This window comes from Astatotilapia calliptera, chromosome 22, assembly GCF_964374335.1.
Source record: "Astatotilapia calliptera chromosome 22, fAstCal68.1, whole genome shotgun sequence".
In the NCBI taxonomy this organism is placed as follows: domain Eukaryota; kingdom Metazoa; phylum Chordata; class Actinopteri; order Cichliformes; family Cichlidae; genus Astatotilapia; species Astatotilapia calliptera.
The window spans coordinates 33,605,828-33,629,784 of NC_137442.1; the positions used below are offsets into that span (position 1 = coordinate 33,605,828).

The window sequence follows — 23,957 nt, forward strand, 5'->3', positions numbered from 1 at the left end:
ATTAAACCAGTTGTATGAAAATGATATTCAGACAGGGGTTTTCTTAACATTGTAGACTGCACCGCTGGAGACACGAGCTTAGAGCCTATAGTACAAATCACTACAACAACAGTACTTTGTTTACATAATACTGTGTTTCTGTACACCTTTATACCTTTGATAATATATAAATCATCATTCACGCATGCAAAAAAGAAGAAGAAAAACAAATAATTAAAAATATCTGAAAAGTTAATTGCTCTTTGGGGTCCCTAAGCATTCGCCCGACAGTCTACCAATAGCGGTCTATCGCAAGATGAAGTATGTGGTACAACCGGTCTGTGCGTTTGTCGGGCTGTCAGGCTGCAGTGAAGTTATGACAGTGAAACCGAGTGTTTAAAAAAACAAAGCTTTTTGATTTGATTTTATTAAAATAATTTCATTGTTGTCCGAACATAACATTGACACATGTCTGCACTTTCACGAGATAGAGACCTTTTTGCCGAGGTCTTTATCTCGTCAGACCGCACTCCTCACAGACAGAGACGACCATGAAAATGGCAAATCTGCGGATGCAACACATATAATACGGAGGGTGGAATCATAAACGAAGCTAACCACTTAAGCTGGAACACCGGCCACTTCTCAGTCAGTATGTTTATATTGTACCTCTGCCTGTAAAAGCGCTCAGACGCAGTCGCGTCAACATCTTACGTCATCGAGGTCATGTGACCATGCTTCCATTACGACGTTTGGGGGTTTATTTAGCTAACGGCTCAGCCTGCATTGGCTAATATTGTAGACAGCCATTCCAAAAACAAACCAAAGCCAAGCCCCACGTTTTTGTGTCGATTAGCTGACTGACGTTTTTCAACCGAACTCGTGCAACGTCGCTTCCAGGGGAAAAGCTAGTTAGCACTGTTACCTTCTCGGTAATAGGGGTTACTTAACGTTAGCTAGCTAACTAAATTAACAACAATAGGGAATGGGTTGTCTGTTGCAAGTTGCTTTCACCATATCTGTTATTTTGACTAATCTCATGCCGTAGATGCAGCGTGTTTCCTCAAGCTTGAGTCGTCCTCCATTCCCCACAGTCGCGAGAATTACAAATACAGAAGAGCACATAAACTGGCCAACGCTCTATTTAGAACATTAAGTATGACTGAGTCCAGCGGAATGATTCAAGTCACAGTGAAGACTCTGGACTCACAGAGCAGGATTTACAAAGTCAGAGGCGAGGTAATAGTCTCTGTTTAAAATGCTGATCTAGTTAGACATCCTCACCCTTACTGGTAACTGATTGGTGGGTGCTTATATCTTGTGTGTTTGTATTTTCTCCAGTTGACAGTGAAGCAGTTCAAGGAGCACATAGCGTCCTCGGTGGAGATCCCGGTTGACAAGCAGAGACTTATCTACCAGGGCAGAGTGCTACAGGATGACAGAACGCTGACTGAATACAGTGAGCAAATGACACCATGTGACCTGTGTATCCAAACATGCACAGTTAGGATGATCTTTGAACACGTGTCTGATTATGGCGTTATTTTTGTGCCATTATTCTGAGCGCACAATGCAAGTACAAGTGTTGCATTTTGAGCGAACAAAATTCACTGCTGCTTGCAAGAAATGTATTTCAGTGTTTGATATGATCCATATACACACACAATAACAGCCCCTCTCACTCAGTTTTTGCATTTGCTCAAGCACTCAATCTAAAAGTAAATCCTTATTTAAATTTTTTGGCTACTGTTGTCTGATTTGTGTGGGTTTTTGTTTGTTTGTTTGTTTGTTTTTCCCCCACTCATACACTTATTATCTTTTTCAACAAAAATTGCCAAACAGTAACCCATAAATATTTTGGAGCATCTAATGATGTCCATCGCTTTGTTTTCCTTTAGATGTAGATGGTAAGGTCATCCATCTGGTGGAGCGTGCCCCGCCTCAGGCCACTGTATTGTCCTTTGGGGGTGCAGGTGTTTCTACTGATGGGGCAGAGGGTGGAAGCAGTAGCAGCAGCCATGCCTCCTCCCAGGGTGCCCCACATGACCGCAATGGCAACAGCTATGTGATGCTGGGGAGCTTCAACCTACCTGTCAACATGATGGACTCACAGCAGATACAGGTGGGGTCAAGGCCTGCGTGCAGACAAAGAACCCTGTTCATTTTCTTCTGAGGGGAACGGTAAAGGCTTACTTACACTCTTGTGGTAAATATGTGTAGACCCTACCAAGGTGCTGTTGCCAGTATTCATGCTTGTGCATGGTGCATTATGTGTTAAATATTTTAATACGTGTACTAGAGCTGGGCGATAGAACGATAACGATATGTATCGCGATATAACTTTTACTCGATAGAGAAATTAAGCTATCGCGATAGACCTCGCCGCTCTTGTCCTCTAAAAAAAAAATTAAAAAAAAGGTCAGCCAATCCAAATTCAGTAGCGCAGAGCCGAACCAATCACAGCCGCAGCGTCACGTCGCGTGACTTGTTACGTACAGCACAAGTGCCAAGCCGCACGTGTGTTTGTTTGGGAAGCAGCCAGCGCATAATGGAGGAAATGAGTGTGCCGACTAGAAAAATCAACCGAGCGTGACCGAAGAGAAAACAGATGATGGTACCAATGTCGAAGAGATTGTCGAACGGAAGAGCCATAGAAGCTCCGTAGTGTGAAGGTATTTCGGCTATTTCAAGTCTGACAAAAAACAGAGTAGCGTGCACTGTAAATTGTGCCGAAAGCAAGTCTGGAAATACAATAAACTGGTGCATGCGTCACACTGTGCGCCACGTTATTGTTTCGGTGAAATGAATTTCTACAATACTGTTACTGTTAATTCTACTCTCTGCAGTGTTTAAATGCTTACATATACACACAGTTACTGTCCCTCCACACATACGACTCGGTTCTGCTTCTATGCCCCAGCTTTGTTTACTTTTTCCCACCGAGGCTTCTAGACTTCTGATTGGCCAACATTTCTGCACGGTTAGGAATCTAGCTCCACCTGCTGCTTTGGCATGTTCATAGCAGCGTTTTCCTTCATTTCTGCCTTTATGTGTGGACGGGATTATTTTTTAAAACGAAAACGGAAAATCTCCGTTTTCAAAAATACCCGTGTACGTGTGGACGTAGCCTCAGTCTCTGACTGGAAGCGCTAATTCGTCATTCGGCTTTTGTCAGACTAAAGTAACTGTTAAAACTGTTTGAAAAGCTCAGCTATACAACAAGGAGAGATTGAGAATTTCCTTTTAGTTCTCAGTTTATTTGATATTGACAAAAGTTAGTCAGTTTTGTCTATTCTTCTGTAAAACAAACTAAGATTTATTTTTAGAATTAATATTTTGTTTCTAAGTGGAATTGACAATTTAGTCTGTTTCGTTTGTTCTATTTTGAAACTTAAACGCTTTAGCGGCTGCCTTTTGTGTAGTTTGCAATATTTGCCTTTATTTATCTGAAAAAGTCTCATGTTCCTTAAGTACATCTACCCTGTTGAACTTATTATGGGAAATGAATATTTAAAAACAAGCTGCTGATTATTTCACATTTTACTTGTGAGCAACGGCACATTTAAATCTTACAAATATAGTTATTTGGCTTATATCGTGATAGATATCATTATCGCCTGAAATGAAAAAAACATATCGTGATATGAAAAAATCTCATATCGCCCAGCTCTAACGTGTACTATTGTGTACAGTTACATTTCTAAAGAAATACACTTCAGATTACGACACAGGTTACATTGCAGGGTTTCAGAGGGATTTGCGGTTATGATGTACCTACGGCCTAAATTTAACAAAAATCCATGTAAGGAGCTTTTTGTGGTTTTTTGTTTTGTTTTGCAGATGTCAGTTCAGCAGATGCTGACTGGAGATGGTGAAGCCAGGGTCAGCACTGGTTCGGGGGTAAAGTGTCATTATTCACCAATCATTTCTTTATTCTTTTTTTTGGAAACCCCTTCTACCTCACTCGTCCTGTAAATCTAATATATGTTTGTGCATCTTTAGAGCAATGGCTCAATGGATGTGCAAATCAACTTGGACCGGTCAGTTGAGAGTGAACCCAGGGTGAGGCTGCAGCTCGCTGAGAACCTGCTTAGAGACGCTCACTCTCTAATCCACAGTTTGGAGGTACATGGACTGTTTTCATATGTACTGTGGGTTTTTATTTGCACTCTCACAGTATTTCTTAGTGTCATAAATTAGTTTTGGTACTGTTCTGTCCCTTTGTTTTTTATGAATAGATTTTTGCCACAACAGCTCTCAGCATACTTTGGGTGATGCAAACAGGAAGTATACTGTAACACTGTTATCAGAGGAGTCAGAGAATCAATTGTGTGTTATGGCTTCTGTTTAGAGTTCTTTTTTATTTCTAGTCTGAAAATGGATAATATAATACAAAAATGAGGAAGGAAAAACTTTTCAGTACTAAAGTAATCATAGGTCTTACCAAGCATGTTAGTAAGCACCTATTACTCACTGATTTAAGGATTGCAGCCATCACTATCTTGCTGGTATGAAACCAGACCTGATGACTGAACACTGTATTTGACCTCTGACAAATCATTAGCCAATAAGCAACCCATTTAAGTTCTTTTCTGAATCGAATATAAACTGAGAGTAACAAAATTAACTTTAAGTTTAATTCTGTCTGTCCTGAAGCTAGTGACTGAAAATATGAAGTCATCATTAATGTGTTTACTGAGGTGACAAAACAAGGGAGCCAGTGTTTTGTTCCTATGCACTCATATACAACTGGAAGTCTTTTTGCAGACAAGTTGGACCCTGCTGGCCATTGAATAGAATGCAGGTTTAAGGCCCTTCATTGGCTTCACTCTTCAGAACATGTTTCAAAACCTGTCGACCTGTAAACTGAGAGATGAGGCAACTGTGTCTGTAAACGAGATTAAACAAAGAATAAACTTAATGAAATTCAGTGGGCAGATTGTATATGGACAAAAGAAAGCTGACAAAATATGGCATTGACTTGGCCGTACTCTCCAAGGATTCTTTTGAATCAAAAATACTACAACTTCTCTCTTCAGCGACAGTACTATAGTAATAGCCCAGGTTCAGTACCAGGATGTGCGTGCAGTCACTTTTCACTAACTTGTTCTGTTGAGTAGACAATATGTAAATTTAGATGCTGAAAGTTTTCATAGGATTGCCTGAATACATCTTTAAACAAAAAACTACTGAAATGCTTGTGGGAACAGTGACATGTTTTGTGTTGTAGGGAGTGCCCAGTGCCAGCAGCGCCCATTCAGAAGCAGGGATGCTTCCGTCTTCTTTGTCCCCAACACCATTGTCCTCATCTATAAGAAGGCCTGAAGCACCACAAGTAGTGCTTACCAGCTCACCCCCAGCAGCATCAGCTTCAACCCAAACTGAGAGACCAGCTATCACTGGGCCCAAGTGAGTCAAAATGAATAACTGGTATCTGATCATACGGTTTATACAGTTTGCTGTGTCATGTGCTAAACAGTTTCTAGCTACTGCTGCTACTTGTAACTTCCTAGACAGATTGAGTACTCCAGTGTTTTCTCACAGAATCGTTCATCCTCTGTGATCACTACTATAAGGACTTTATCACAGCCATACAACAGTCTCAAATTAGCAACTAGTTACCTGGCTCTCCACAGGCATCATCATCAGCTGAGTAGGCGCATAAGTCAGTACGTGAGCACATCTCTAAAAGGCATTAGAAGGGCTAAAGCACCAGCTGCTCATTGATACGCCAGACATAAATATTCTTCATTGAGAACTCAGTGGGCAGGACCTCAACGCTGGTGGTCAACTCCAAGGCAGTCATTCAAGCCACCGTCAATCCTGAATATACCAAGTAGTGACATAAAATTATCGTATTTTCCGCACTATAAGGCACACTAAAAATCCTTTAATCTTCTCAAAAATCGACAGTGGCTGTGGTTACTGACCTCTAACTGAGTTTATGTGGTACACAGCGCTCAAAAATCTGTCAAAAAATGTTTTAGTACGACTTTGGTGAGCTACGAAGCCGCACCGCTCGATGGATTGTTGGAGCTTTACGGCTGTTGTAGTCAGGAGCGTCGCGGAGTAATCTGGGTCCTAAACTCAAACGAACACTGCAGCATCACTGAGAGTTAAAAACGGTCTAAATTCTTTCATCTTTAATAAAATGATCAGCGTTGCTGCTTTACCAGGTGTAACTATGATGTTTAACATCCAGGCATCCATGAAAACAGAATTTATTAGATTTAACAGAGTTAGAAGTTAGCAGGAAGTTAGCTCGCTAGTTTCGCTAGTTACCTAAGCATGACATAGCATGTTCTGACTGAGAGATTTCTGAGAAAATTCAAACGTACAGCTCTGCTATCACTTCCAACATAAATGAAGACAGGAAACTAAACAGCAGTGACGTTTGTAGGGTTACTGAAGTTGGGCTAGCTGGTATATAATGATGTGCTACGTGATTGCTAGCGACACAGCAATGTTAGCATAACATAAACAGTGAAGCTGGAGGACGAACACTAACACTTTTCCACTTATAAAAGTTAACGTGAGCGTTCCTGATGGTTAGAGACAAATGCAATTGCATGGCAGGGTGCTGTAAACGGACCAAACTTCAGTCAGGAGAACAACTGAGGTTAGTCATTAATATACTGTAACAACATACATAGAGCATCTACGAGAGAATTCAACATTAATGAATCGATGGTACGGAAGTGGAGGAAGGAAGAAGAATGAGTTGAGTAAAGTTTGACTTATCTGACTGTTTTGTTTCGCCTTATAATCCGGTGCGCCTTAGTGCAGACTCTCAAAGATCATCATGTTATATATCATTTTGTATGTCCTAGCTTCTTTATGCTGTGCAAATGTTGTTTTTCCCCCAAATCACTTTCTAAAAGCACAACAGATTTCAATGGATCCAAACTGGCCTATAACACATGTCAAAAATGCCAGTGTTTATTGTAGTGCTGACTCTTCTTTCCCATTGTTTGTCCTCAGCCACCCTAGTCCCGCTGAGTTTGTGGAGGTTCTCTCTGAGGTCAGGAGGGTGGAGGAGCGATTACGTCCCTTCATAGAGAGAACCCACTCAATCCTCGGAGCTGCCACCTCAGCAGACTACAACAACAATGTAAGATGAACGTGTAGTGGCCATAGCAAAATATTCACTCTAGTGTACTTAGGAAGAATACATCTCAAAACTTTGTGACAGGAGCTCTTGCTAAGAAATGCACTGATGGAAGTGACTTCAATAAGGGAAACCAAGAGTTTCTCTGCAGATAAGTAGATACTGTCATGTCAGTGCTTTTTAGTTTAAGCATTAATCATAATTTTATAACTCTTTTCACAGACCCGGGAAAGAGAGGAAGATCAGCGCATTCTTAACCTGGTTGGAGATGCTCTTCGTCTCTTAGGGATCACACTGGTTGTCCTTGGTGACCTACGCTGTAACCTGGGAACCTCTCCTCCACGTCACCTGTATGCGGTTGGCCCCTTGGCTCACTACAACCACCCAGTTCTGCTTCAGGCTAGTCTGCCAGTAGGTTCACACCACACTGATATTTTGGCTACTGTGAAGAACTATTGTGTTAGGATATAGTGTAATAACCGTAACTTTACAAGTGGAACAATTATAACATCCAAGCAATGGATGGTGTTTGAATTGTACCGAGTATAATATCTTTATCTGCCATTGTAAAGGTGTACAGTGGAATTAGATTTTCAGTAGGTGCATACAATTAAGGCACATTTAATTTAATTTAATTGATTAGGATTGAAAAGGGACCATGTACAATATAAGCATTTTATAAGAGTTTGCTTAGAGCTAATTTGCATATGCAGTCCCTCAGCAGCTTAAAAAGCAAAACGTTACAGAAACCAAAATAAAATGTGTAACATAGTCTCAGGCACATTCACCCCACATCCCTGCATACACAAGAAAAAGCAGGCATTAATGTTTAAAGGTCTATTATTTTTAGTTCTTTAAAGACCTTTACAAAATTATATACAAATATTATTATGGCAGTTTCATTGTAAGTATAAATATCAACCAATCCAGAAAAAACACAAAAGTTATATATTAAGATCATGGAGTGCCTGTCCAGTCTCCAGACCTCTGTCCTATAGAAATATAAACAATTTAGAGAGCTCCTGTATAGATGAGTGGGCTAAAACCCCTCCTGAGATTTGTGCAATCCTGGTGAGCAACTACAAGAAATGTATGTGTATATATATTATTATATAATAATATCCAGAACTTTAGAATGAGGGTTACTGTCACCATGCACTGTCTGATTTTTGAGGTTGAGTTCTTATATAAAGTGTAGAAACAGTGAAATAGTGTCCTTAAAAAATAGATTTTAAGTAACGTCTACGTGTTAATACTAGGGACTCCTTTTTAAACCTAAAGGGTAGACATAATATTTGGACATGATATAATGAAAGTGTTACATTATTTTTCAGGATAATATGAGGGAGGTGCAACTTTGCTTATATTTCCTTAGTGTCAGCGCTGTGTTATCTGGTACCTCTCAGTGGTTGGTTTCATTACTCATAAAAAATTACCTATTACTTGCACAGCACAGGAAGCAACAAAATCATTGATTGATTAGTAACTTTAATGCATTAGATTATTGCAATGTAAACTAATAGTGTGCAGATTTGCGCGATTAAGCAGTGTTTGGACCTGAAAATGCAAATGTCAACATTTGTTTACGAAGGAGAAGGAATATATCAGAGGGCCTCAGGCAGTGTCACTTGTAAATTCTTACCCTACCTTTGTCACAGACCATGAAATAAATTTTCCCTCCAGATGCATTTAGGGACAACAGTAACCATGACGTCTAATGGTAGACAAGCAACTGATGGACAGCAACAAACCTTTCAGGGCACTGACCAATCAGATCAGCAGGCTACAGGCCAGACTCTGCCTCTTCAGGCAAATGGGACCAATCGAGGAGGACCTAGGGTGATCCGGATCACACATCAGACGATGGAGCCTGTAGTCATGATGCAGATGAACATTGATGGTACGTGTGCTCCAGTTCCTTCATAGAACTGACTGTACACATGAAGTTCTGCGACTCGTCTGATGCCAGTATTTTATACATGACACTGCTCTAAAACAGAGGTTGAACTCTTTCTGTGGTTGTTTACTGTATTCATTTGTTTATTTGGATAAATAGGTCTTATCTAATTAAATCAAACAATTACAGTAATCTGCAAACGTTATTTTCAGATGGGTCACAATTTTATTATTGTGGATCATTTAGAAATCTGTCATGTCTCACTACAGGGTTGATCTATTGATCTTCTAATGGCTGCTTTCATTAGCTGAAATGAGTGTGTGCACATTACATTTGAAACAGCTACTGCGTACTCTGTGGTTATTTTTGATGAGTATCAGTTCCCCTGCTGTGAAGCTGAAAGAGTTGTGATGTTGTTGAATAGGTGAATCGGCTGCAGGGTCTCAGATACCAGGACAACCAAATGCCGCAGCTTCTCAACAACCTGGTGAGTGAAACATCAACAATTATTTTCTTGGCAAATGAATGTTGATTTCATTGAGTGAGTTGTTGCTTAAACAGTGCAGTATAGATTAGAGATGGACCGATCCGATATTACGTATCGGTATCGCTCCGATACTGACCTAAATGACTGGATCAGATATCGGAGAGAAATAAAAAAATTTAATCCGATCCATTAAATATCAAAACAGCACCTCACAAAACTTGCGACATGGCGTAACTCGGCTCATAACCGTAGCACGTCGGAGCAGTGTGCATCACGTCATAGAGCGGCTGTGGCGTGCGAGACCTGTTGGCGGTCTGGTTGAGTATTTGGAGCCTCGCTACCAAACCGGCATTTCATCTCCGACAAAGTTATCCAAGAGAGAAGTAAAGCAAGTGTGTCAGTTCATCTCTGAATGTTTGTGAAGCATTCCTGCGTTAAGCTTAACAACCATATATGGAGCGACTGCCTCTTCTCGCTCCCTCCCTCTCCGGCTGCTACTTCAATCGTGAAACTGATCAATGATCAGCTGATCGGCTTTTCTGTCGCGAGTCTCTCTTGTTTGTTTTTGGCCCACTTCGCGCCAGAAAGATGAAACCAGCTGCTGAACAACAGCAGCTGGTTTAAGCTTAAACTGTCGTTAGAATTTATTTAATATCACTTTCTACTCGAGGATCTTTTTCTACGTAGCTGACGCTGGTAACTGTGCAGGGGCGGATCTAGCAAAGTTTAGCCAGGGGGGCCGATAGGGCATTAACAGGGAAAAGGGGGCACAAAGACATACTTTTCTTTCTTATTCTCATTTAAAATGTCTAGCTTTTAATAAATAATTATCTGACTCTTACACCCAAAGTTTTAATATGATGTAAAATGTATAGAAGTCCATTACTGTATATAGTAACTGTTAAGTCTAATATACCCTAGTAAGCTATAGTACTTCTTCCATCTGTGCAGTCTGCAGTTCTGTTGAAGAAAGATGTTGAATCTATTTAATATTTCTTGAAAAATAATTTATTTCTGTGCATTTTTTTTCACACTGCATCAAATTAAAGTTGATTACGTCGATTAAGCATCATGAGGTGGAGCGTGAGGGGTGGTTCCCTATTTTTTTTATTTTTTTTTATTTTTTTTTGCTGGGAGTTTTAGAGCCCTATTAGTTAGGCTGCTTACTCTTTAAAATACCAGAATAAGGAGGATGGAGCAAGTTTAAGTTTGTTAGATTGATCAGTTTCGCTGAACTATGAAATATTTTGGGTGCAGTGTATGTTTTGCATACAGGTATAACAGAATAGCTTTAGTGGGGGTTTTTTTGTAACTTGAGTATGAACTTATACAAAAAGCAGCAAGGTATTAAAAAACACTTTTATTGATTAAAACACACTATATCGGATTCATATCGGTATCGGCAGATATCCAAATTTATGATATCGGTATCGGACATAAAAAAGTGGTATCGTGCCATCTCTAGTATAGATGCCCCCCCCCCCCCCCCCCCCTTTTAACACCTTGGGCCATGTGGACTTCAAGTGCACTCACTCAATTAAGTTTAGTCCTCTCCCTGTTCTCAGGCACAACACCTGCCCACTTCACAGAATTACCTCCTGAGTTCATGCAGGCAATTGTGCACCAGTTTTCTCACCAACCCACTGCCATGGCTGCTGCACCCTCAGCAGCCCACCCAGTGCACATGATTTCTGGCTCTGACTCAACACCCAGTGCACAGACAGCTGCTTCACCGCTGCTCCCCAACACCCCTGTACAGGGTAGGGTAGTCATCACCAGGCCATCCTTGTCCACCCACATCACCCAGCCTGTGGGAAATACCATCAACCTGAGGGCTACAGGTGGCCAGCAGCCAGGACAGGTAACCCACCACAGAGTGTGAGGAGATACAGGTTGAACATCACAAACATAATCTACTTAAAAAGTGACACACAAATGATTTGATTATCGACTGTCAGCTAATTTTACAACCTTCCGATACATCTTACAACGCACTGAATTATGTAGAATAACTGTTGTGCAGTAAACGTATATTCACTGGTATGGCTCTGCACACTTCGCCTTTTTGTAAACAGGGCACGGCACTGGGTCCCTCCTCTCTCACCCAGATGATCAGTGGTCTGGTTGGACAGCTTCTGATGCTGGAGCAGCCAGGTCAGTGTCATTATGTCACTTCCTGTTCCTGTTACAATGCAGAGTGGTGTTTTTGTGTAGCTCATCTGTGTAGCCAGTTAAATTAAAAGCTTATGGATAATGTCTTATATTAAAAGTGTAATCATCACATGCTTTATCCAAAGCACAGTCTTACTCAATTCACCTGCTAGTTATTTCCACAGTATTCATTCACTGTGACTTTAGAGATTCACTAGGTTACCTTAGCGTATAGCTGACTGACTAGCAGCATGGCGTCTTCAGCTGTCCTTCCTGCACTTTGTCAGATGGTTTATTAATCCTGAGCATCCTTTATTAAAAACAATACTTGTAATAAATGTAGCCTGTTTACACCTCTGGAGGCCAGAATAACTGAATCGGAGACCTGGCTTCACACCCTTGGAAAAACCAGTAAAAAAAAAAGTAGGAGGACATATAAAGGGCATATAAACGGTGTCTCTACAACAAATGGTATGAAGACTAGTTAGGAGAGCAATAAACATAATATTAATATTGACTTTTATCAGTATTGGCCTCAAAAATGTAATATTCTTTTTTCATGTTTTTTTAACTCTCTAGGTGATCCTTCAGCGAACTCTCAGTCCTCCCTGTCTGCCTCTTCCATGTTTGTTTCCAGCACTGCTTCTCCCCCCTTTCCCTCAGCTAATACATCTGGACAGACATCCACCCGCACCACAAGTACTACCTCAGTCGGTCAGCCAGCAGAGACCAGCCCAGAGGGAAACATGGCTCAGCTCTTGGGATCTCTACTGGGAGCAGCAGGGTTGGGTGGTCCTGCCTCTGGATTGGCTCCATCCATCACTGTGACATTACCAGGGGTTCCTGGCTTCTTCCAGAGCATGTCAGACTTGGCACCAGTGAGTTCAGATAAAATGACAGAAAACCTGAATTAAACATTTCTGAACCTTAATATAAAGACTGTTTGTACCAGTCAATGAGCAACAGGTGTTGTTTCCGCACAGCCACCTGCCCCTGGCCCCAGGGCCTCACTTCTTCATCAGTCCATTGGTCCTGCTCCCTCTCAGACCGGCAGCAGCCCAGCCGGAGACTCTCTGAGCCCAGATTTATTCTCTGGCATTATGCAGGGAGTGCTGTCCACCATGATGAGCTCTTTTGGGGCACAGCAGGGCAATGGAGAAAGCATTGCCCAGTTCATCCAGAGGCTGTCCCAGACCAATAACCTGTTTGCTCCTGGCTCTGGGGATGCCGTGGGTGAGTCCTTGAATGAAGATATTGTGCCTAACAAGTTCTTGCAGTTCACACTAATCACCATGGTTGTTATCTCATGGTAGGGTTCTTTGGGGACCTGCTCTCCCTGGTGTGTCAGAGTTTCTCTGTGGTGGATATGGTGCTGTTGCTTCATGGGAACGCCCAGCCTCTGAGACGCATCCGGCCTCAGCTCACAGACTTCTTCACTGAACACTATCTCCAGGAGCAAGAACCCACTGATGCCAACATAGCTGTGAGTACTATGTAGAGTTAATGTAATGGCATCAGTGCCGTCCTTATTGGGACAGTGCTGCTGTTCCTCTCCTATACAGGGAAAACTTAAATCATGATCTCATGTGCATTTCACACAGCTTGTATTTTAATCAGTGTAACTGAAAGAATCTTTAGTCGCAACCCTAATTATCACTCATGAAAGATCCACTGTGCTCAATCTATGTAAAATATATTATAAAAAATAGCAGTGGCTAGTAATAAGCAAGAAAGTAGTTTTCAAAATGTTTTAATACAAATTCCACATTAACAAAGGTAATACCATAAAATTAAAATCGAATGGAAAAATGTAACATTATTCTCCCTCCAGGCAGCAGCTGAGGACCTCATCAATGGACTTGAGGATTACATAGCTGAGAGCTTTGTAAGGACAATGTCTTTCACACACAAACATAGTAACATGGACTCTTAATTTCCTGTGACATGTGCACATAAGTGAGCGCTGTGTATTGCATCTAGGCCACAGTGACAGTGCGCGAGGGAGTGGACATAATTCAGACCAACCTGTCTTTCTTCAGACAGCAGTTCACGCAAATGGCCACACATATCCTTCGCTGCCACGGTAAGTTCACTTTGATTGCAAGAAGGAAACGGTTGGGAAAAGAGGGCATTAAGAACTGCTTACATGGAACATGGAAGGTTTGAGCTAAAACCCTTTTCAGGCATGCTATATGTGGCATTGAGTGTGTTAATGGCTTAAAGCTGGGGGTCAATTTGTTGTGGATTATGGAATAACTTCAGTTTTATTTCAACCTTTGATGTTTGATCTAGTTGCTCAAATATATCACCTCCAAAGAGGGGCATCGGTTCACGACAGTATTTTCTTATCTTAGTATTTTGTGTAGCCAGAATCCTGCACTGATGGTTTTATATTTGGGTTTGTTGTTTTTTTCACATCGCAGATCACATGTTTGGCCCCCGCCTGCTGTTGCTGTGTACTCACAGCCTGTTTGAGTGTCTGGCTCTAAACCTGTATTGCCTGGGAGGAGAACACAGATCTCTGACTGCTGTTATCAACCAACACATTGTTTGTATACATCTTCAGTAACGCATCATCATGTGCTTTGCTGATGGCACAGATTGGCAGCTGCCTATTACTGTGTATTTCTGTGTTTGTGCAGAGGAGGATGTCTGCAGACGTCAATCCCAGTCTGGTCAACTGGCTGACCAACATGATGTCTATGAGGCTGCACATCATTCTGGAGCATAACCCAGTTACTGAGGACCAAATCCAACACTACGTTATCCATTTACAGGTAATTAACAGAAACAGTGTAGAACAGATTTTTTGTCCCTAATCAGGCTGCTACTAAAACCACATTATCTATGTAGATATGTTTTGCCAACGCAAGTAATACAGACACAGTCAGGTCCCAACATAGCTGAAAAAGTAAGGGTCATGATCAAACATAAATTTGAATGTATTCCAATTTGACTGTGTCTACAATACGACCCTGTTCCAACAGCAGACTTAACTACGTTCAAATCTGTCATTTGAGTCATTAGAGTCAGATTTAGTTACATTTCCTGAAATGTTATTTCAGGAGGAGTTGAACCAGAGGACGGAGACTGAGGTGGAGCAGCCATCAGAGCGTGCAAGTGTGGAGGTGAGTTTTTACTTATTTTTGTTCTTTTCTAACTTCAGCGAGTCTGACTGCTTCTTAGTGGATCCGTTTGATGTATCTTGCTCTTTCAGCACGTTCTGACTTCAGTCAGTATGTACCCATCAGCCTGTAAGCCCATCTCTTTCTCCTGAGGATGTAGGTCTCTAAGATAACCGTATGGTTATTGATTTGCATTCTAAAGATGGTGTAACTGTAACAGCAGCAACTAATGACAGTAGAAAGAAAAAATCAGGCTCTGATACACAAACTGGTCATTAGTTTTAGGCTTGGTTTGACTTTGCACATGACAAGAATAGAAATGTAGAATATCACCCTATTTATAATTTTAGATGTTTTTTTCTGTAATAAAAATGACAGAAAATGAAAGGGTTCCCATTACTGTCAAATTGCCATTACTTCCACTACACCAAGATGGGCACACTTCTTTTTATTTCAGTTAGCTGGACATTATATGAGTTCAGTCATAAAATATAACAAAGATTCAGGTGGAGTACGTGACATTTTGTACTTGTGAAACTGTCAAAATTAGAGTCTGTATAAGTAACTGAAAAATGATCTTGTATTTTAATCTGAATTAGTATAATATTTTTTATTAGTGTTTAAATCAGCCGTTATGCTTTCTCTCTGTTGGGGCTAGGCACTCTAGCCATATGCAGTGCAGTTTGTATCTTACAAATGTACTTCAGTCCAATGGTCCACATGAAAGGCTCATGTGCTCACTACGGCTGCAACTACAGATTATTTTGGTGGTCGACTAATCTGCCAATTTTTATTCGATTAGCCAATTAGTCAGCATTTAACTCAGTAACTCTTATTGCTGCTTCCTGTGGGCAAACCTCCTATTCTAGGCTTCAATACCTCACCTGCTCAAGTCTGCTCACCTGTGAATATCACCCTGTTGTCTCGTCCCGCAACAAATTATAATAATGACCCTGGAAACATGTGAATGTGAAAATAATCAAATGTATTTTTAACATTACTCAGCAGGACCATCAGAATAAAAACCAAATTAAAAAATATAAAAAAAAAAAAATGAATTAAATATAAGTGATACAAAATAAAGGGAGAGTAGTATGTAAACAAAAACATGATGTGCAAACGAAACTAAAATGGCTTCTGTCCACAAGTTCAAATAAAGCTTCAAATGAAGTCAAAAATATTCCTTTTTTTTCAGTCCAGAATAACAAGTTTCCAACATTTACAGATGATTGCAGTGGGACGTGCTCTGGAGTGAGCCTTGCGCTCATCTTTGAGATGATGTTCCCAGCTGCTGGTAACCTCGCTAAAGATGCTCTCTGTCTGTCTTCAGCCATTCAGAGGTGCATGAGCCTCTTAACAGGACAAACTCATCCATACACCTGAGTTTTCATGGGCAAAGACTGTTACTAATCATAATCAAAAAACAGGAGACCGTGTAGCTACTCCTTTTTGATTGGCATTTTCACTCATTAGCTAACAAAACTGAAATGGTGTTTGCCTAGCAAGCGTCATCCTAAGAAGTTTCCCACAGGTAAGCTCACAGAAACAGTGCAAACATGAACTTAAACACGGTGTCAGCGCGATGCACTAACTGAACTTTCTAAACAGAGTCGACGTCACAGCTCCAGGGTGCCGCGTTTTCAATGCTCATGCGCTGCAGTAGTGCTGTCGTGGATGGAAGCTGTCCACAGTCTGCACTTAACTTTGTTTGTTTTCTCGTTAATGCTTTCAAATCTCAGTTTCCATGTTGCCGTTCGCGCTGAGTTCTTCTTCGTTAGTATTGAGCACAGTCTTGGCAGACGATATAGGCGATACTGCCCCATAGCTTCCTGGAGTGTATTGCAGTTACCAAATCACATTTACGAGGTATCAGTATATGACGCGTCGAAAATAAAATTCCGCGTTCACACATTTTTGTAGTTGACGTCATCGATTATGTCGACGAATCGTTGCAGTCCTAGTGCTCACTTCACCTCTCGGTCAGATGGAGGACAGTTCGTCTCCAGCTGCAGCCACTACAGCAGAGGAGGCCATGGTTTCCACTGGAGAGGGAGAAGCACCTGCACCTGGTTTATCTGTGGATGGTTCATCTCAGTGCTCCTCGGGGCCCCGAGCAGGACACGACGAAGTGGCTCCTGAAATGGAGCCATGGGCAGCAGCTGTTCCACCTGTAAGGATGAGGTTTTGTTCTGTTTTTGTTTTTTTACAGTTTATGCTTATGCTATTCCTGCACAGGTCATTAACAAACCTCAGAAATGGGACCACAGTCTTATCTAATAAGACTTATAAGACTTATCTTTGTCCTTAATGGGCAGGATTAACTCTGTAAAGATGATGCTATTCCAAAATTTCTATATGTATTTCAATGCCTTCCCATCATGATTCCCAAATCCTTTTTTAAATCTCTGGATTCCTTAATCACTTCATTCATTTCGAATGGTAAACATTCAGAATTGAGGAAAGCTCTTCTTCAAAGACGCAGGCTGGTGGGAGGCTTAGCACTTCCTGATTTCCAATACTACTATTGGGCTGCAAATATCAGGTGTATGCTGTCTTGGCGACACTACCATCTTGGCAAATAACACCAGGATCCTTTTCTATGTAGCTGACAGCTGGTAACAGTGCAGGGGCGGGTCTAGCAAAGTGTTGCCAGGGGGCAGGTAGGGCATTAACAGGGAGAGGGGGCACAAAGACGTACTTTCTTATTCTCATTTAAAATTTCTAGTTTTTAAAATAAATAATTATCTGAATCTTACAACCAGTTTTTTTCTGATGTAAAATGTATAGAAATCATAAATATACCAACAAGTTTTTTAAATGTATTTATTTACCGAATTTCCCAGAGGAACCCACCCGAGGGATTAATAAAATTTCATTTAATCCAATCTAATCTAAGACAGTGTACATCACCTTGACACCTCTGTGTTTGTTTTCATTCAAAGGCTTTATGGCTTTAATACCTGGGGGGCCGGTCTCTAGTCAAAATGCCTGGGCTGTTTTTTTTGTCCCAGTCCAGCCCTGGGCACGACACACAGTGAATTAATTTGAGAAGGTGCATAAAAAAATAAATGGCTGGGCCAGCGGTGCACATCGCAGATCAGCTCGCATAGACACATTAGTTGTGCCTCTTCTTAATGACGGTATCTTAGCTAAAAACCCAACTACCAGATTCAACTTGCAATTTGCTAAAAATCACTTTACCTCCCGGTCAGAGGGACGCTGCTAGCTGGCGTTTTTTTTTCCAAGCAATGTTGAAATTTTCACATTCCGACACTTCAAAAGCTTCAGGATCCGTCCGCTCAGCGCAGCATCAGCACCGCGGAAATACTCGGATACATCCGTAGACTCAAGACACAGTGCGTTCTCGGGACTTTCAGGTGTTTGGACCAATGTTTTCTTTTCTGATCAAACCAGAAGCTTTAATGAGCAGCTGGATTTGTCTCACATTAAATGGCTGAGTTAATGCCAGTTAATGCGACATCGAAATGCAGCTGATTGAAATGAAAAGCTCGAGTCTGTGGGGGTCAAAGTTTGCAGAACTACGAACGCAGCTGGAATCCACAGCTGTGCGTGTTCATGGAGCTGCATTTTCACCTGCTGGACGTCACTACCTGACAAGGTTAACTGTCTTCAGAACATTGCAGAGGCCTTATTGACAGTATTTGGCTCTACATATCTGTGTGAGCAGATTTTCTCTCAGGTAGCCGTCTGAATGCTGGACACTGGGAGACCTGTGTCTCTGAGTGGGAGACCAGAGATCACATTAACATGTGTAGCCCTGTATTAACAAACATGCCATATTGGCCCAGTTTATTTTTCTTATCATTGTTGTGAGGAGACCATAAATAGCATTTGTATTTTCTGTTGTTCAGTTCATTTGCTGTTATGGATAAAAAGTCTTTTTTTGTTTCAATATAGCTGAAAACTATTCGCTGACAGCTGCCAACATCTACGAACAAATATAATCCTATAAAGTGGCTCTATATAGTGTGTAACTGTTCATATAGAGCGTTATTCAATTTATTGCTAATATGGCACACTGACCTCTGAGGAAATTTTAGATGGCACTCGTCATCAGAAAGGTTGCCTACCCCTGGTCTAAACTCTTTTGCAAACTTATATGTAAATGGACAATTTGCTTGTCATTTGCTTTGGCATTGCCACTGCTCAGTTTTTACAGGTCTGACACTATGACAGCACAATTCTCCCAAAACCTCCAGACAGTCCTGTAGACAATTCTTTAATGGTCAAACCAGCCTCTAGGAGCGCAATATCAGTTCTGTAAAATTGAATTTCAAATGTTCAATGTTCTTCAGTAGCTGCTATCCAATCTAAATGGAACAAATCTTAACTTTCATATCACACATAAACTGTGGGATTCTGTCCTTGGCCAAGTGCACAATAAGCACACACTGGTCCAGGGCTAAGTTGGTATATTGACCTGTAGAAGGTGTAGGGGTGCTCCTGGTGCATTACTTCATGTGTACTGGTCCTGTCCTTCACTGGAACTCTGTTTTCCAAACTATGTGTGAAGTCCTGCGGCATCAAATTAAACTAGATCCGCTCTGTGCTGTTTTTGGTGCGGCCCAGAACAAATAGAAAGAATCTTCTCCCCCCTCGCGCGGCAGTTGGTAAAAGATATAATGTCCTGTATGGATTTAGAAAAAAGTAGACAGTTTGTGGATAAAAAAAAAGAAATTTTATAAATTGTGGTCCCCTTCTCTGGACTTCTTTGAAAGGCTCATGGCTATTGTCTCTGAGTAGCCCACAGATTAACACCCCCCCCCCCCCCCCAAAACCTTATTTTCTGGGTATCTTGTGTAGTTGGGCAGCTGCCAGTAATGCCAGTGCTGTTTAATGTTTAATATCCTGAACTATTCTCTATTGTACGTTGCACTGAAGCTTTGTCTAATAGTAAGAATCAGAGCAGGAAAAAGCGATCCATTCTCAGTCCCCTGAAGTTTAAACATGGATGGTAAGCTAATTTATTTTAATGAAACCACTCTGTTTAAAAAATGAGTGACAGTCACCATAGTTACAGAATTTATTTGCCTTAGCATTTGTTTTCTCCAGCATGGTCTTCATGAAGGCATCTGTGGCAGCTTGTTATTGTTAGGAAATGTAGATAAGCAGTTGTGTGTATTCTGACATCCAGGGAAACGTTGTTGGAGGGCAAAGCCCTCTACAAATCTGTGATTTTCTTTTACACAGATTTTTAGCTACATACATGAGCAAAGTGACCATCACTTACAGTTGTGCAATAATACATTGGTCAGGAATGGGTTCCTATCATCAGACGTGACATGCTGTCCCAGAGGAAGATCAAAGCCCAGCCCCCGCTGTCTGATGCGTACCTGCATGGGATGCCTGCTAAGAGAAGGAAGGTGAGAACTGCTGTTCCAAACTCACTGAACAGAAAAGTCTGATTGTGTCACAGATCCCTTCCTCACTGTTGTCAGCCTTAGCTCTAACAAAAAGACTGCATTCTCTCACCTGCATATGAAGGTAGAACTGCAGGTTTTTTGATAATGAAAAAGGCTGTTGGGCAGAGAAGGATGACGTTAGTGTTTCTACCCTTAGACGAGCCAGTGTGAAGGACCGCACCTGTCCCTGTCGGACGCAGTTAGTCGAGCTGCTCGTGCTGTGGGAGTCCTGCCTGTCTCTTCCCCAAACAGCCTGCAGGTAGAGCTGGAGAGCCCAGAGATACAGGACGCTTACGCCAAACAGGTAATCAGCTGCTGCAAATGATGTAGTATGATGTGAGATCCCTTGATTACTTAATTACTCCTGTTTATTGTTATTCATCCAAAATTGAGTATTGATTGTTGACATATCCTGTTTTGCAGTGTATCATACACTACACTAAAGTAAGCCCTGTACAAACAAGCAAATATTAAACAAAGGTTAAGGTCCCATCCAGCAATTCAAGAAAGGTTTCCAAGCCTCTTGAAAGGTGGGGACATCTCCCTTTACTACACCAAAATCCATTCAAGTTTAGCAGCATCTCACTAAGCCACCTTTTAAAACAGGGAGGTGATGCCGATTTCCATTCTGTCAGAGCTGGTCTTCCATGGGACAGGAGTGATCCGGTTTCATCAACGCCAAATAACAGTGCAGATGAATGGCTGTACTATACTGTTTGGAAATGAATAGGGTAAATGGCCAGGCCCTCCTCCCAAAGCTCATCTCAGTTCATTGGACTGGCTTTACTAAGATAATTTGCTGTAACTAGTGTAGTGAAAACTTGGATACTAAATGTTTAGAAGTTTGTTGCGCCAATAAGAGATCATACAAAGTTTGACTTTTCAAGGACATTCCCATACAAAATGATCTTGGCTTGAAAAGATGGTAGGTTGTTATTGTGAAGTGAACAGAAATGTTTCTCAGAGAGTATTTTGCATTTAATTTAGGGTCTTCAGAGAGTTTCTAAAAATGAAGTTGTCACCGGCAGATGTATGAGGAAACAACGTCATCATCAGGATGTATTAGCTTTAGCTTTATTAACAGCCAAATAAAAAACATCAAAATAAAAAACAGAAAACCCAGGCTCCCACTTTTAGTGGTTTTCTGTAAATGACCTTCAGAAGAGTGAGGAGGTCCATTACCCCATTCAAAGGAAAGAGTGAGAGAACCCAACTTTATCTACCAGTATTGTTTTTTATAAATGGGTAAGTTCCAAAAGAGATACGAACTCCGTGGCAGTACCAGCAGCCCTGGAATACAGATCTTGTACTTCACTGTTCTGAGTTAGGTTTGTGTGCGAGCTGCTGTTTCTGTCTGTATCCTCCTGCCAGGTAAAGTGTGACATCACACAACGAGTGAGAGACGATCCAGACTTTACCGGCCAGAGATTCCCCAACACACATCGAGCTTTCTCTGTAGAAGACTCCTAATGCCAGTCAAACAGCTTGTGCCACAGAGGAGCAGGATGGGGCGATGAAACCTACCCTGCAGCGTGAGACCCTGATACATGTAATGTGGCATAAGCAAGGAAGACAGCTGCTGACTTCACTTCCTCCTCTCTTCTGTGTCATGGAGACGCACGCCGCTGTAGTTTGGTTAGAATGGGAAAGTCTGCAGACTCTTGCTAAAACACCCCACCTCCAACACCTCTGAGAAGGACCTGACAGAAGGACCTGACATCAGTGCAGAAGCAAACAGATCTACAGGATCTAGCTTAATGTCAGGATATGGTATGCAGTTTCTAATCAGTGGGCAGTCATACCAAAGTTTGAGATATTATTAGTATATTACTGTATATTAGTTAGTGGTGGTGTCACTGCTAGGAAAGAACAGAGTCAGAATGTTCAGAGAATAAAGTTTCATTAATCTGTGACACAGATGCACAATGAGAGTGAACGTGTAATCTGACAGTGTAAAAAAATGTCCGAATTATAAGCCAGCGTGCTTAATATTAGGAGGAAAAGTGTTCTAGTGTTGTTAAGGACAAAAATATTTTATGAGATAAAGTGTATTTATTGTTATAGTAAACAGTGATGGTGAAAAAAACATAGGTGAGCACTAATCTATGCTAAAAAATGATCTTCTTAAACTACTCTGCTGTCAAACAGCAGCAGTCCTGATACACTGTAATACTGAGCAGTACTGTGTTATAAATACATAGTAGCATAGAGCTTTGTCAGTTGCACTTTACCATATAAAGTCGTGATTGTCGTTAGTGTTTCCATGATATCCGCTTTATATTATTTTCACATCTTATTGATTTCAGTGAATCACAGACTTGCACATTTTAAATTTTGGGGTATTTTAGAGCATTACGTGTAATTGACTCTTGTTGAGTAATACAGGATACAGCCCCATCGGTGATATTTGTCAGCTTTGTCAAACTGAACTGTTACTACCTGCTTGATAACATCATGATCATAAATCCACTTTTAAATCAGTGTTTGTCAATTTTTAGTATTTATCCATCTGGATGATTGGCTTCAAATGTCTTTCTGCTTGTGGTCTCTGACAGTGGACCCATCTGTGTTTGTCCTGCTAGACCAGAGTGTCGTGTTCGATGCTGTTGACCATAATATTTCATCACAGCGATTAGAGCATGCTGTAGAGGCACTGTGCTGCAGTGGTTTGAATCATATCTATCTAATAGACTCAATGTGTTCATGGAAATGGGAGGTCCTCTTCACACAGAGGTTAATTGTTCCAGACTGCCCCCAGGCAGTATCATTAGAGGACGTAGCATCCATCTATGCACCCAGCTTTGTCCATCAATGAAGTAACACACACCAACTAGTTAAAATTGTAGGAATGTTTTAAAGACATAAAAGGGGTCATCTGATCGTTTAGTTTTCTCTGTATTGTAGGATTTTAATTTGTAAAATTACTTTACTGTTGTTGTGATTTGAAGCTGTGAAAAATACAACTGAATTGGACTTAGTATGGCACTCGCAGCACAATCCAGATGGCAAACAATAATAGAAATTGTGTTAAATTTAGAATCAGACATTGATTCTTGATCATTTTTCCACCCTCTGTTAATATTATCATTCATCCAGAGTGCTGACTAGGTGCATGGTCACCAAAGGAGGTGGTGTAGCTAATCTGAGCTCCACCAGTAACAGCATCTCTAGTTCCTTTTTGCAATTTTTTAATTCACCATTAATTGAGTTGTAACATCCTGTTTAACAGTAAGAAGCCCAAATCTGATGCTCACTCTGTAGTGAGCTCAAGGTCTTCTCCCTCTTCTGCTTTCTAGCTCCAATTCCTAACATGTGAAATAACAGTATATGTGTGTATGTGTATCATTTTATTCCTACATCTCCTAGACTTGCTGCATAGAGGCAAGCAGACACAATCCACTGTTAATGACCGAAAACCTTTGTAGACAAATCATTTATAGCGAAGTCAAACTTGTGCTGATCCAAAAAGGCAGCTCTCTTAACTGTTTAAGATTGTTGTGCCACTCATTCAAATATGCCAACAAGCCGGTTACCACAACTGAACGGGCAGCTAGTTGGATTAATGATCCAAAAAGCAGATTTCAATACATACGTATATAGTATAAAAATCTCAAAGGTTACATTTACACAAAAGTGCACCATATGAAAGGTGTGGTACAGCAGCCGCCAGTAGTATTTCAGACTCTGTTACTCAGAGTGACAAAATATGTTCTTATTCCTGCTGCTCTGCTGTCAACAAACATCTGCACTGTTGACCACTTCAATACTCAGAGTAAAAAGCTGATTG

The 23,957-nt window shown here is 41.1% G+C and overlaps 1 protein-coding gene and 1 long non-coding RNA gene across 7 annotated transcripts in view; one reads left to right on the plus strand and one right to left on the minus strand.

Moving 5' to 3' along the window:
- Positions 1 to 3,632, minus strand: part of LOC145423609 (uncharacterized) — a 183,136-nt gene extending 179,504 nt beyond the window's left edge. Inside the window, exon 1 of the long non-coding RNA XR_013904666.1 lies at positions 2,270 to 3,632. This is a non-coding gene — a long non-coding RNA (uncharacterized LOC145423609). The remainder of the gene's footprint in view (positions 1 to 2,269) is intronic.
- On the plus strand, positions 694 to 22,650 carry bag6l (BCL2 associated athanogene 6, like). Of its 6 annotated transcripts, XM_080296297.1 has the most exons (25): positions 701 to 911; positions 1,028 to 1,218; positions 1,321 to 1,438; positions 1,878 to 2,101; positions 3,835 to 3,879; positions 3,982 to 4,104; positions 5,210 to 5,388; positions 6,961 to 7,090; positions 7,310 to 7,498; positions 8,771 to 8,987; positions 9,409 to 9,471; positions 11,037 to 11,332; positions 11,547 to 11,625; positions 12,202 to 12,500; positions 12,606 to 12,855; positions 12,936 to 13,105; positions 13,454 to 13,507; positions 13,603 to 13,705; positions 14,046 to 14,170; positions 14,265 to 14,399; positions 14,688 to 14,750; positions 16,732 to 16,917; positions 20,024 to 20,131; positions 20,328 to 20,474; positions 21,542 to 22,650. In XM_080296297.1, the coding sequence occupies exons 2-25, from the start codon at positions 1,138 to 1,140 to the stop codon at positions 21,638 to 21,640; spliced, it is 3,483 nt and encodes a 1,160-aa protein (XP_080152423.1). In that variant the 5' UTR covers positions 701 to 911; positions 1,028 to 1,137; the 3' UTR covers positions 21,641 to 22,650. The 6 variants fall into 6 exon arrangements, 4 of the variants coding, with proteins under 4 accessions (XP_080152426.1, XP_080152424.1, XP_080152423.1 ...); XR_013904664.1 differs by having other exon boundaries at positions 694 to 1,218; positions 16,668 to 16,917; XR_013904665.1 differs by having other exon boundaries at positions 694 to 1,218; positions 16,703 to 16,917.
- The last annotated feature ends 1,307 nt before the right edge of the window (positions 22,651 to 23,957 follow it).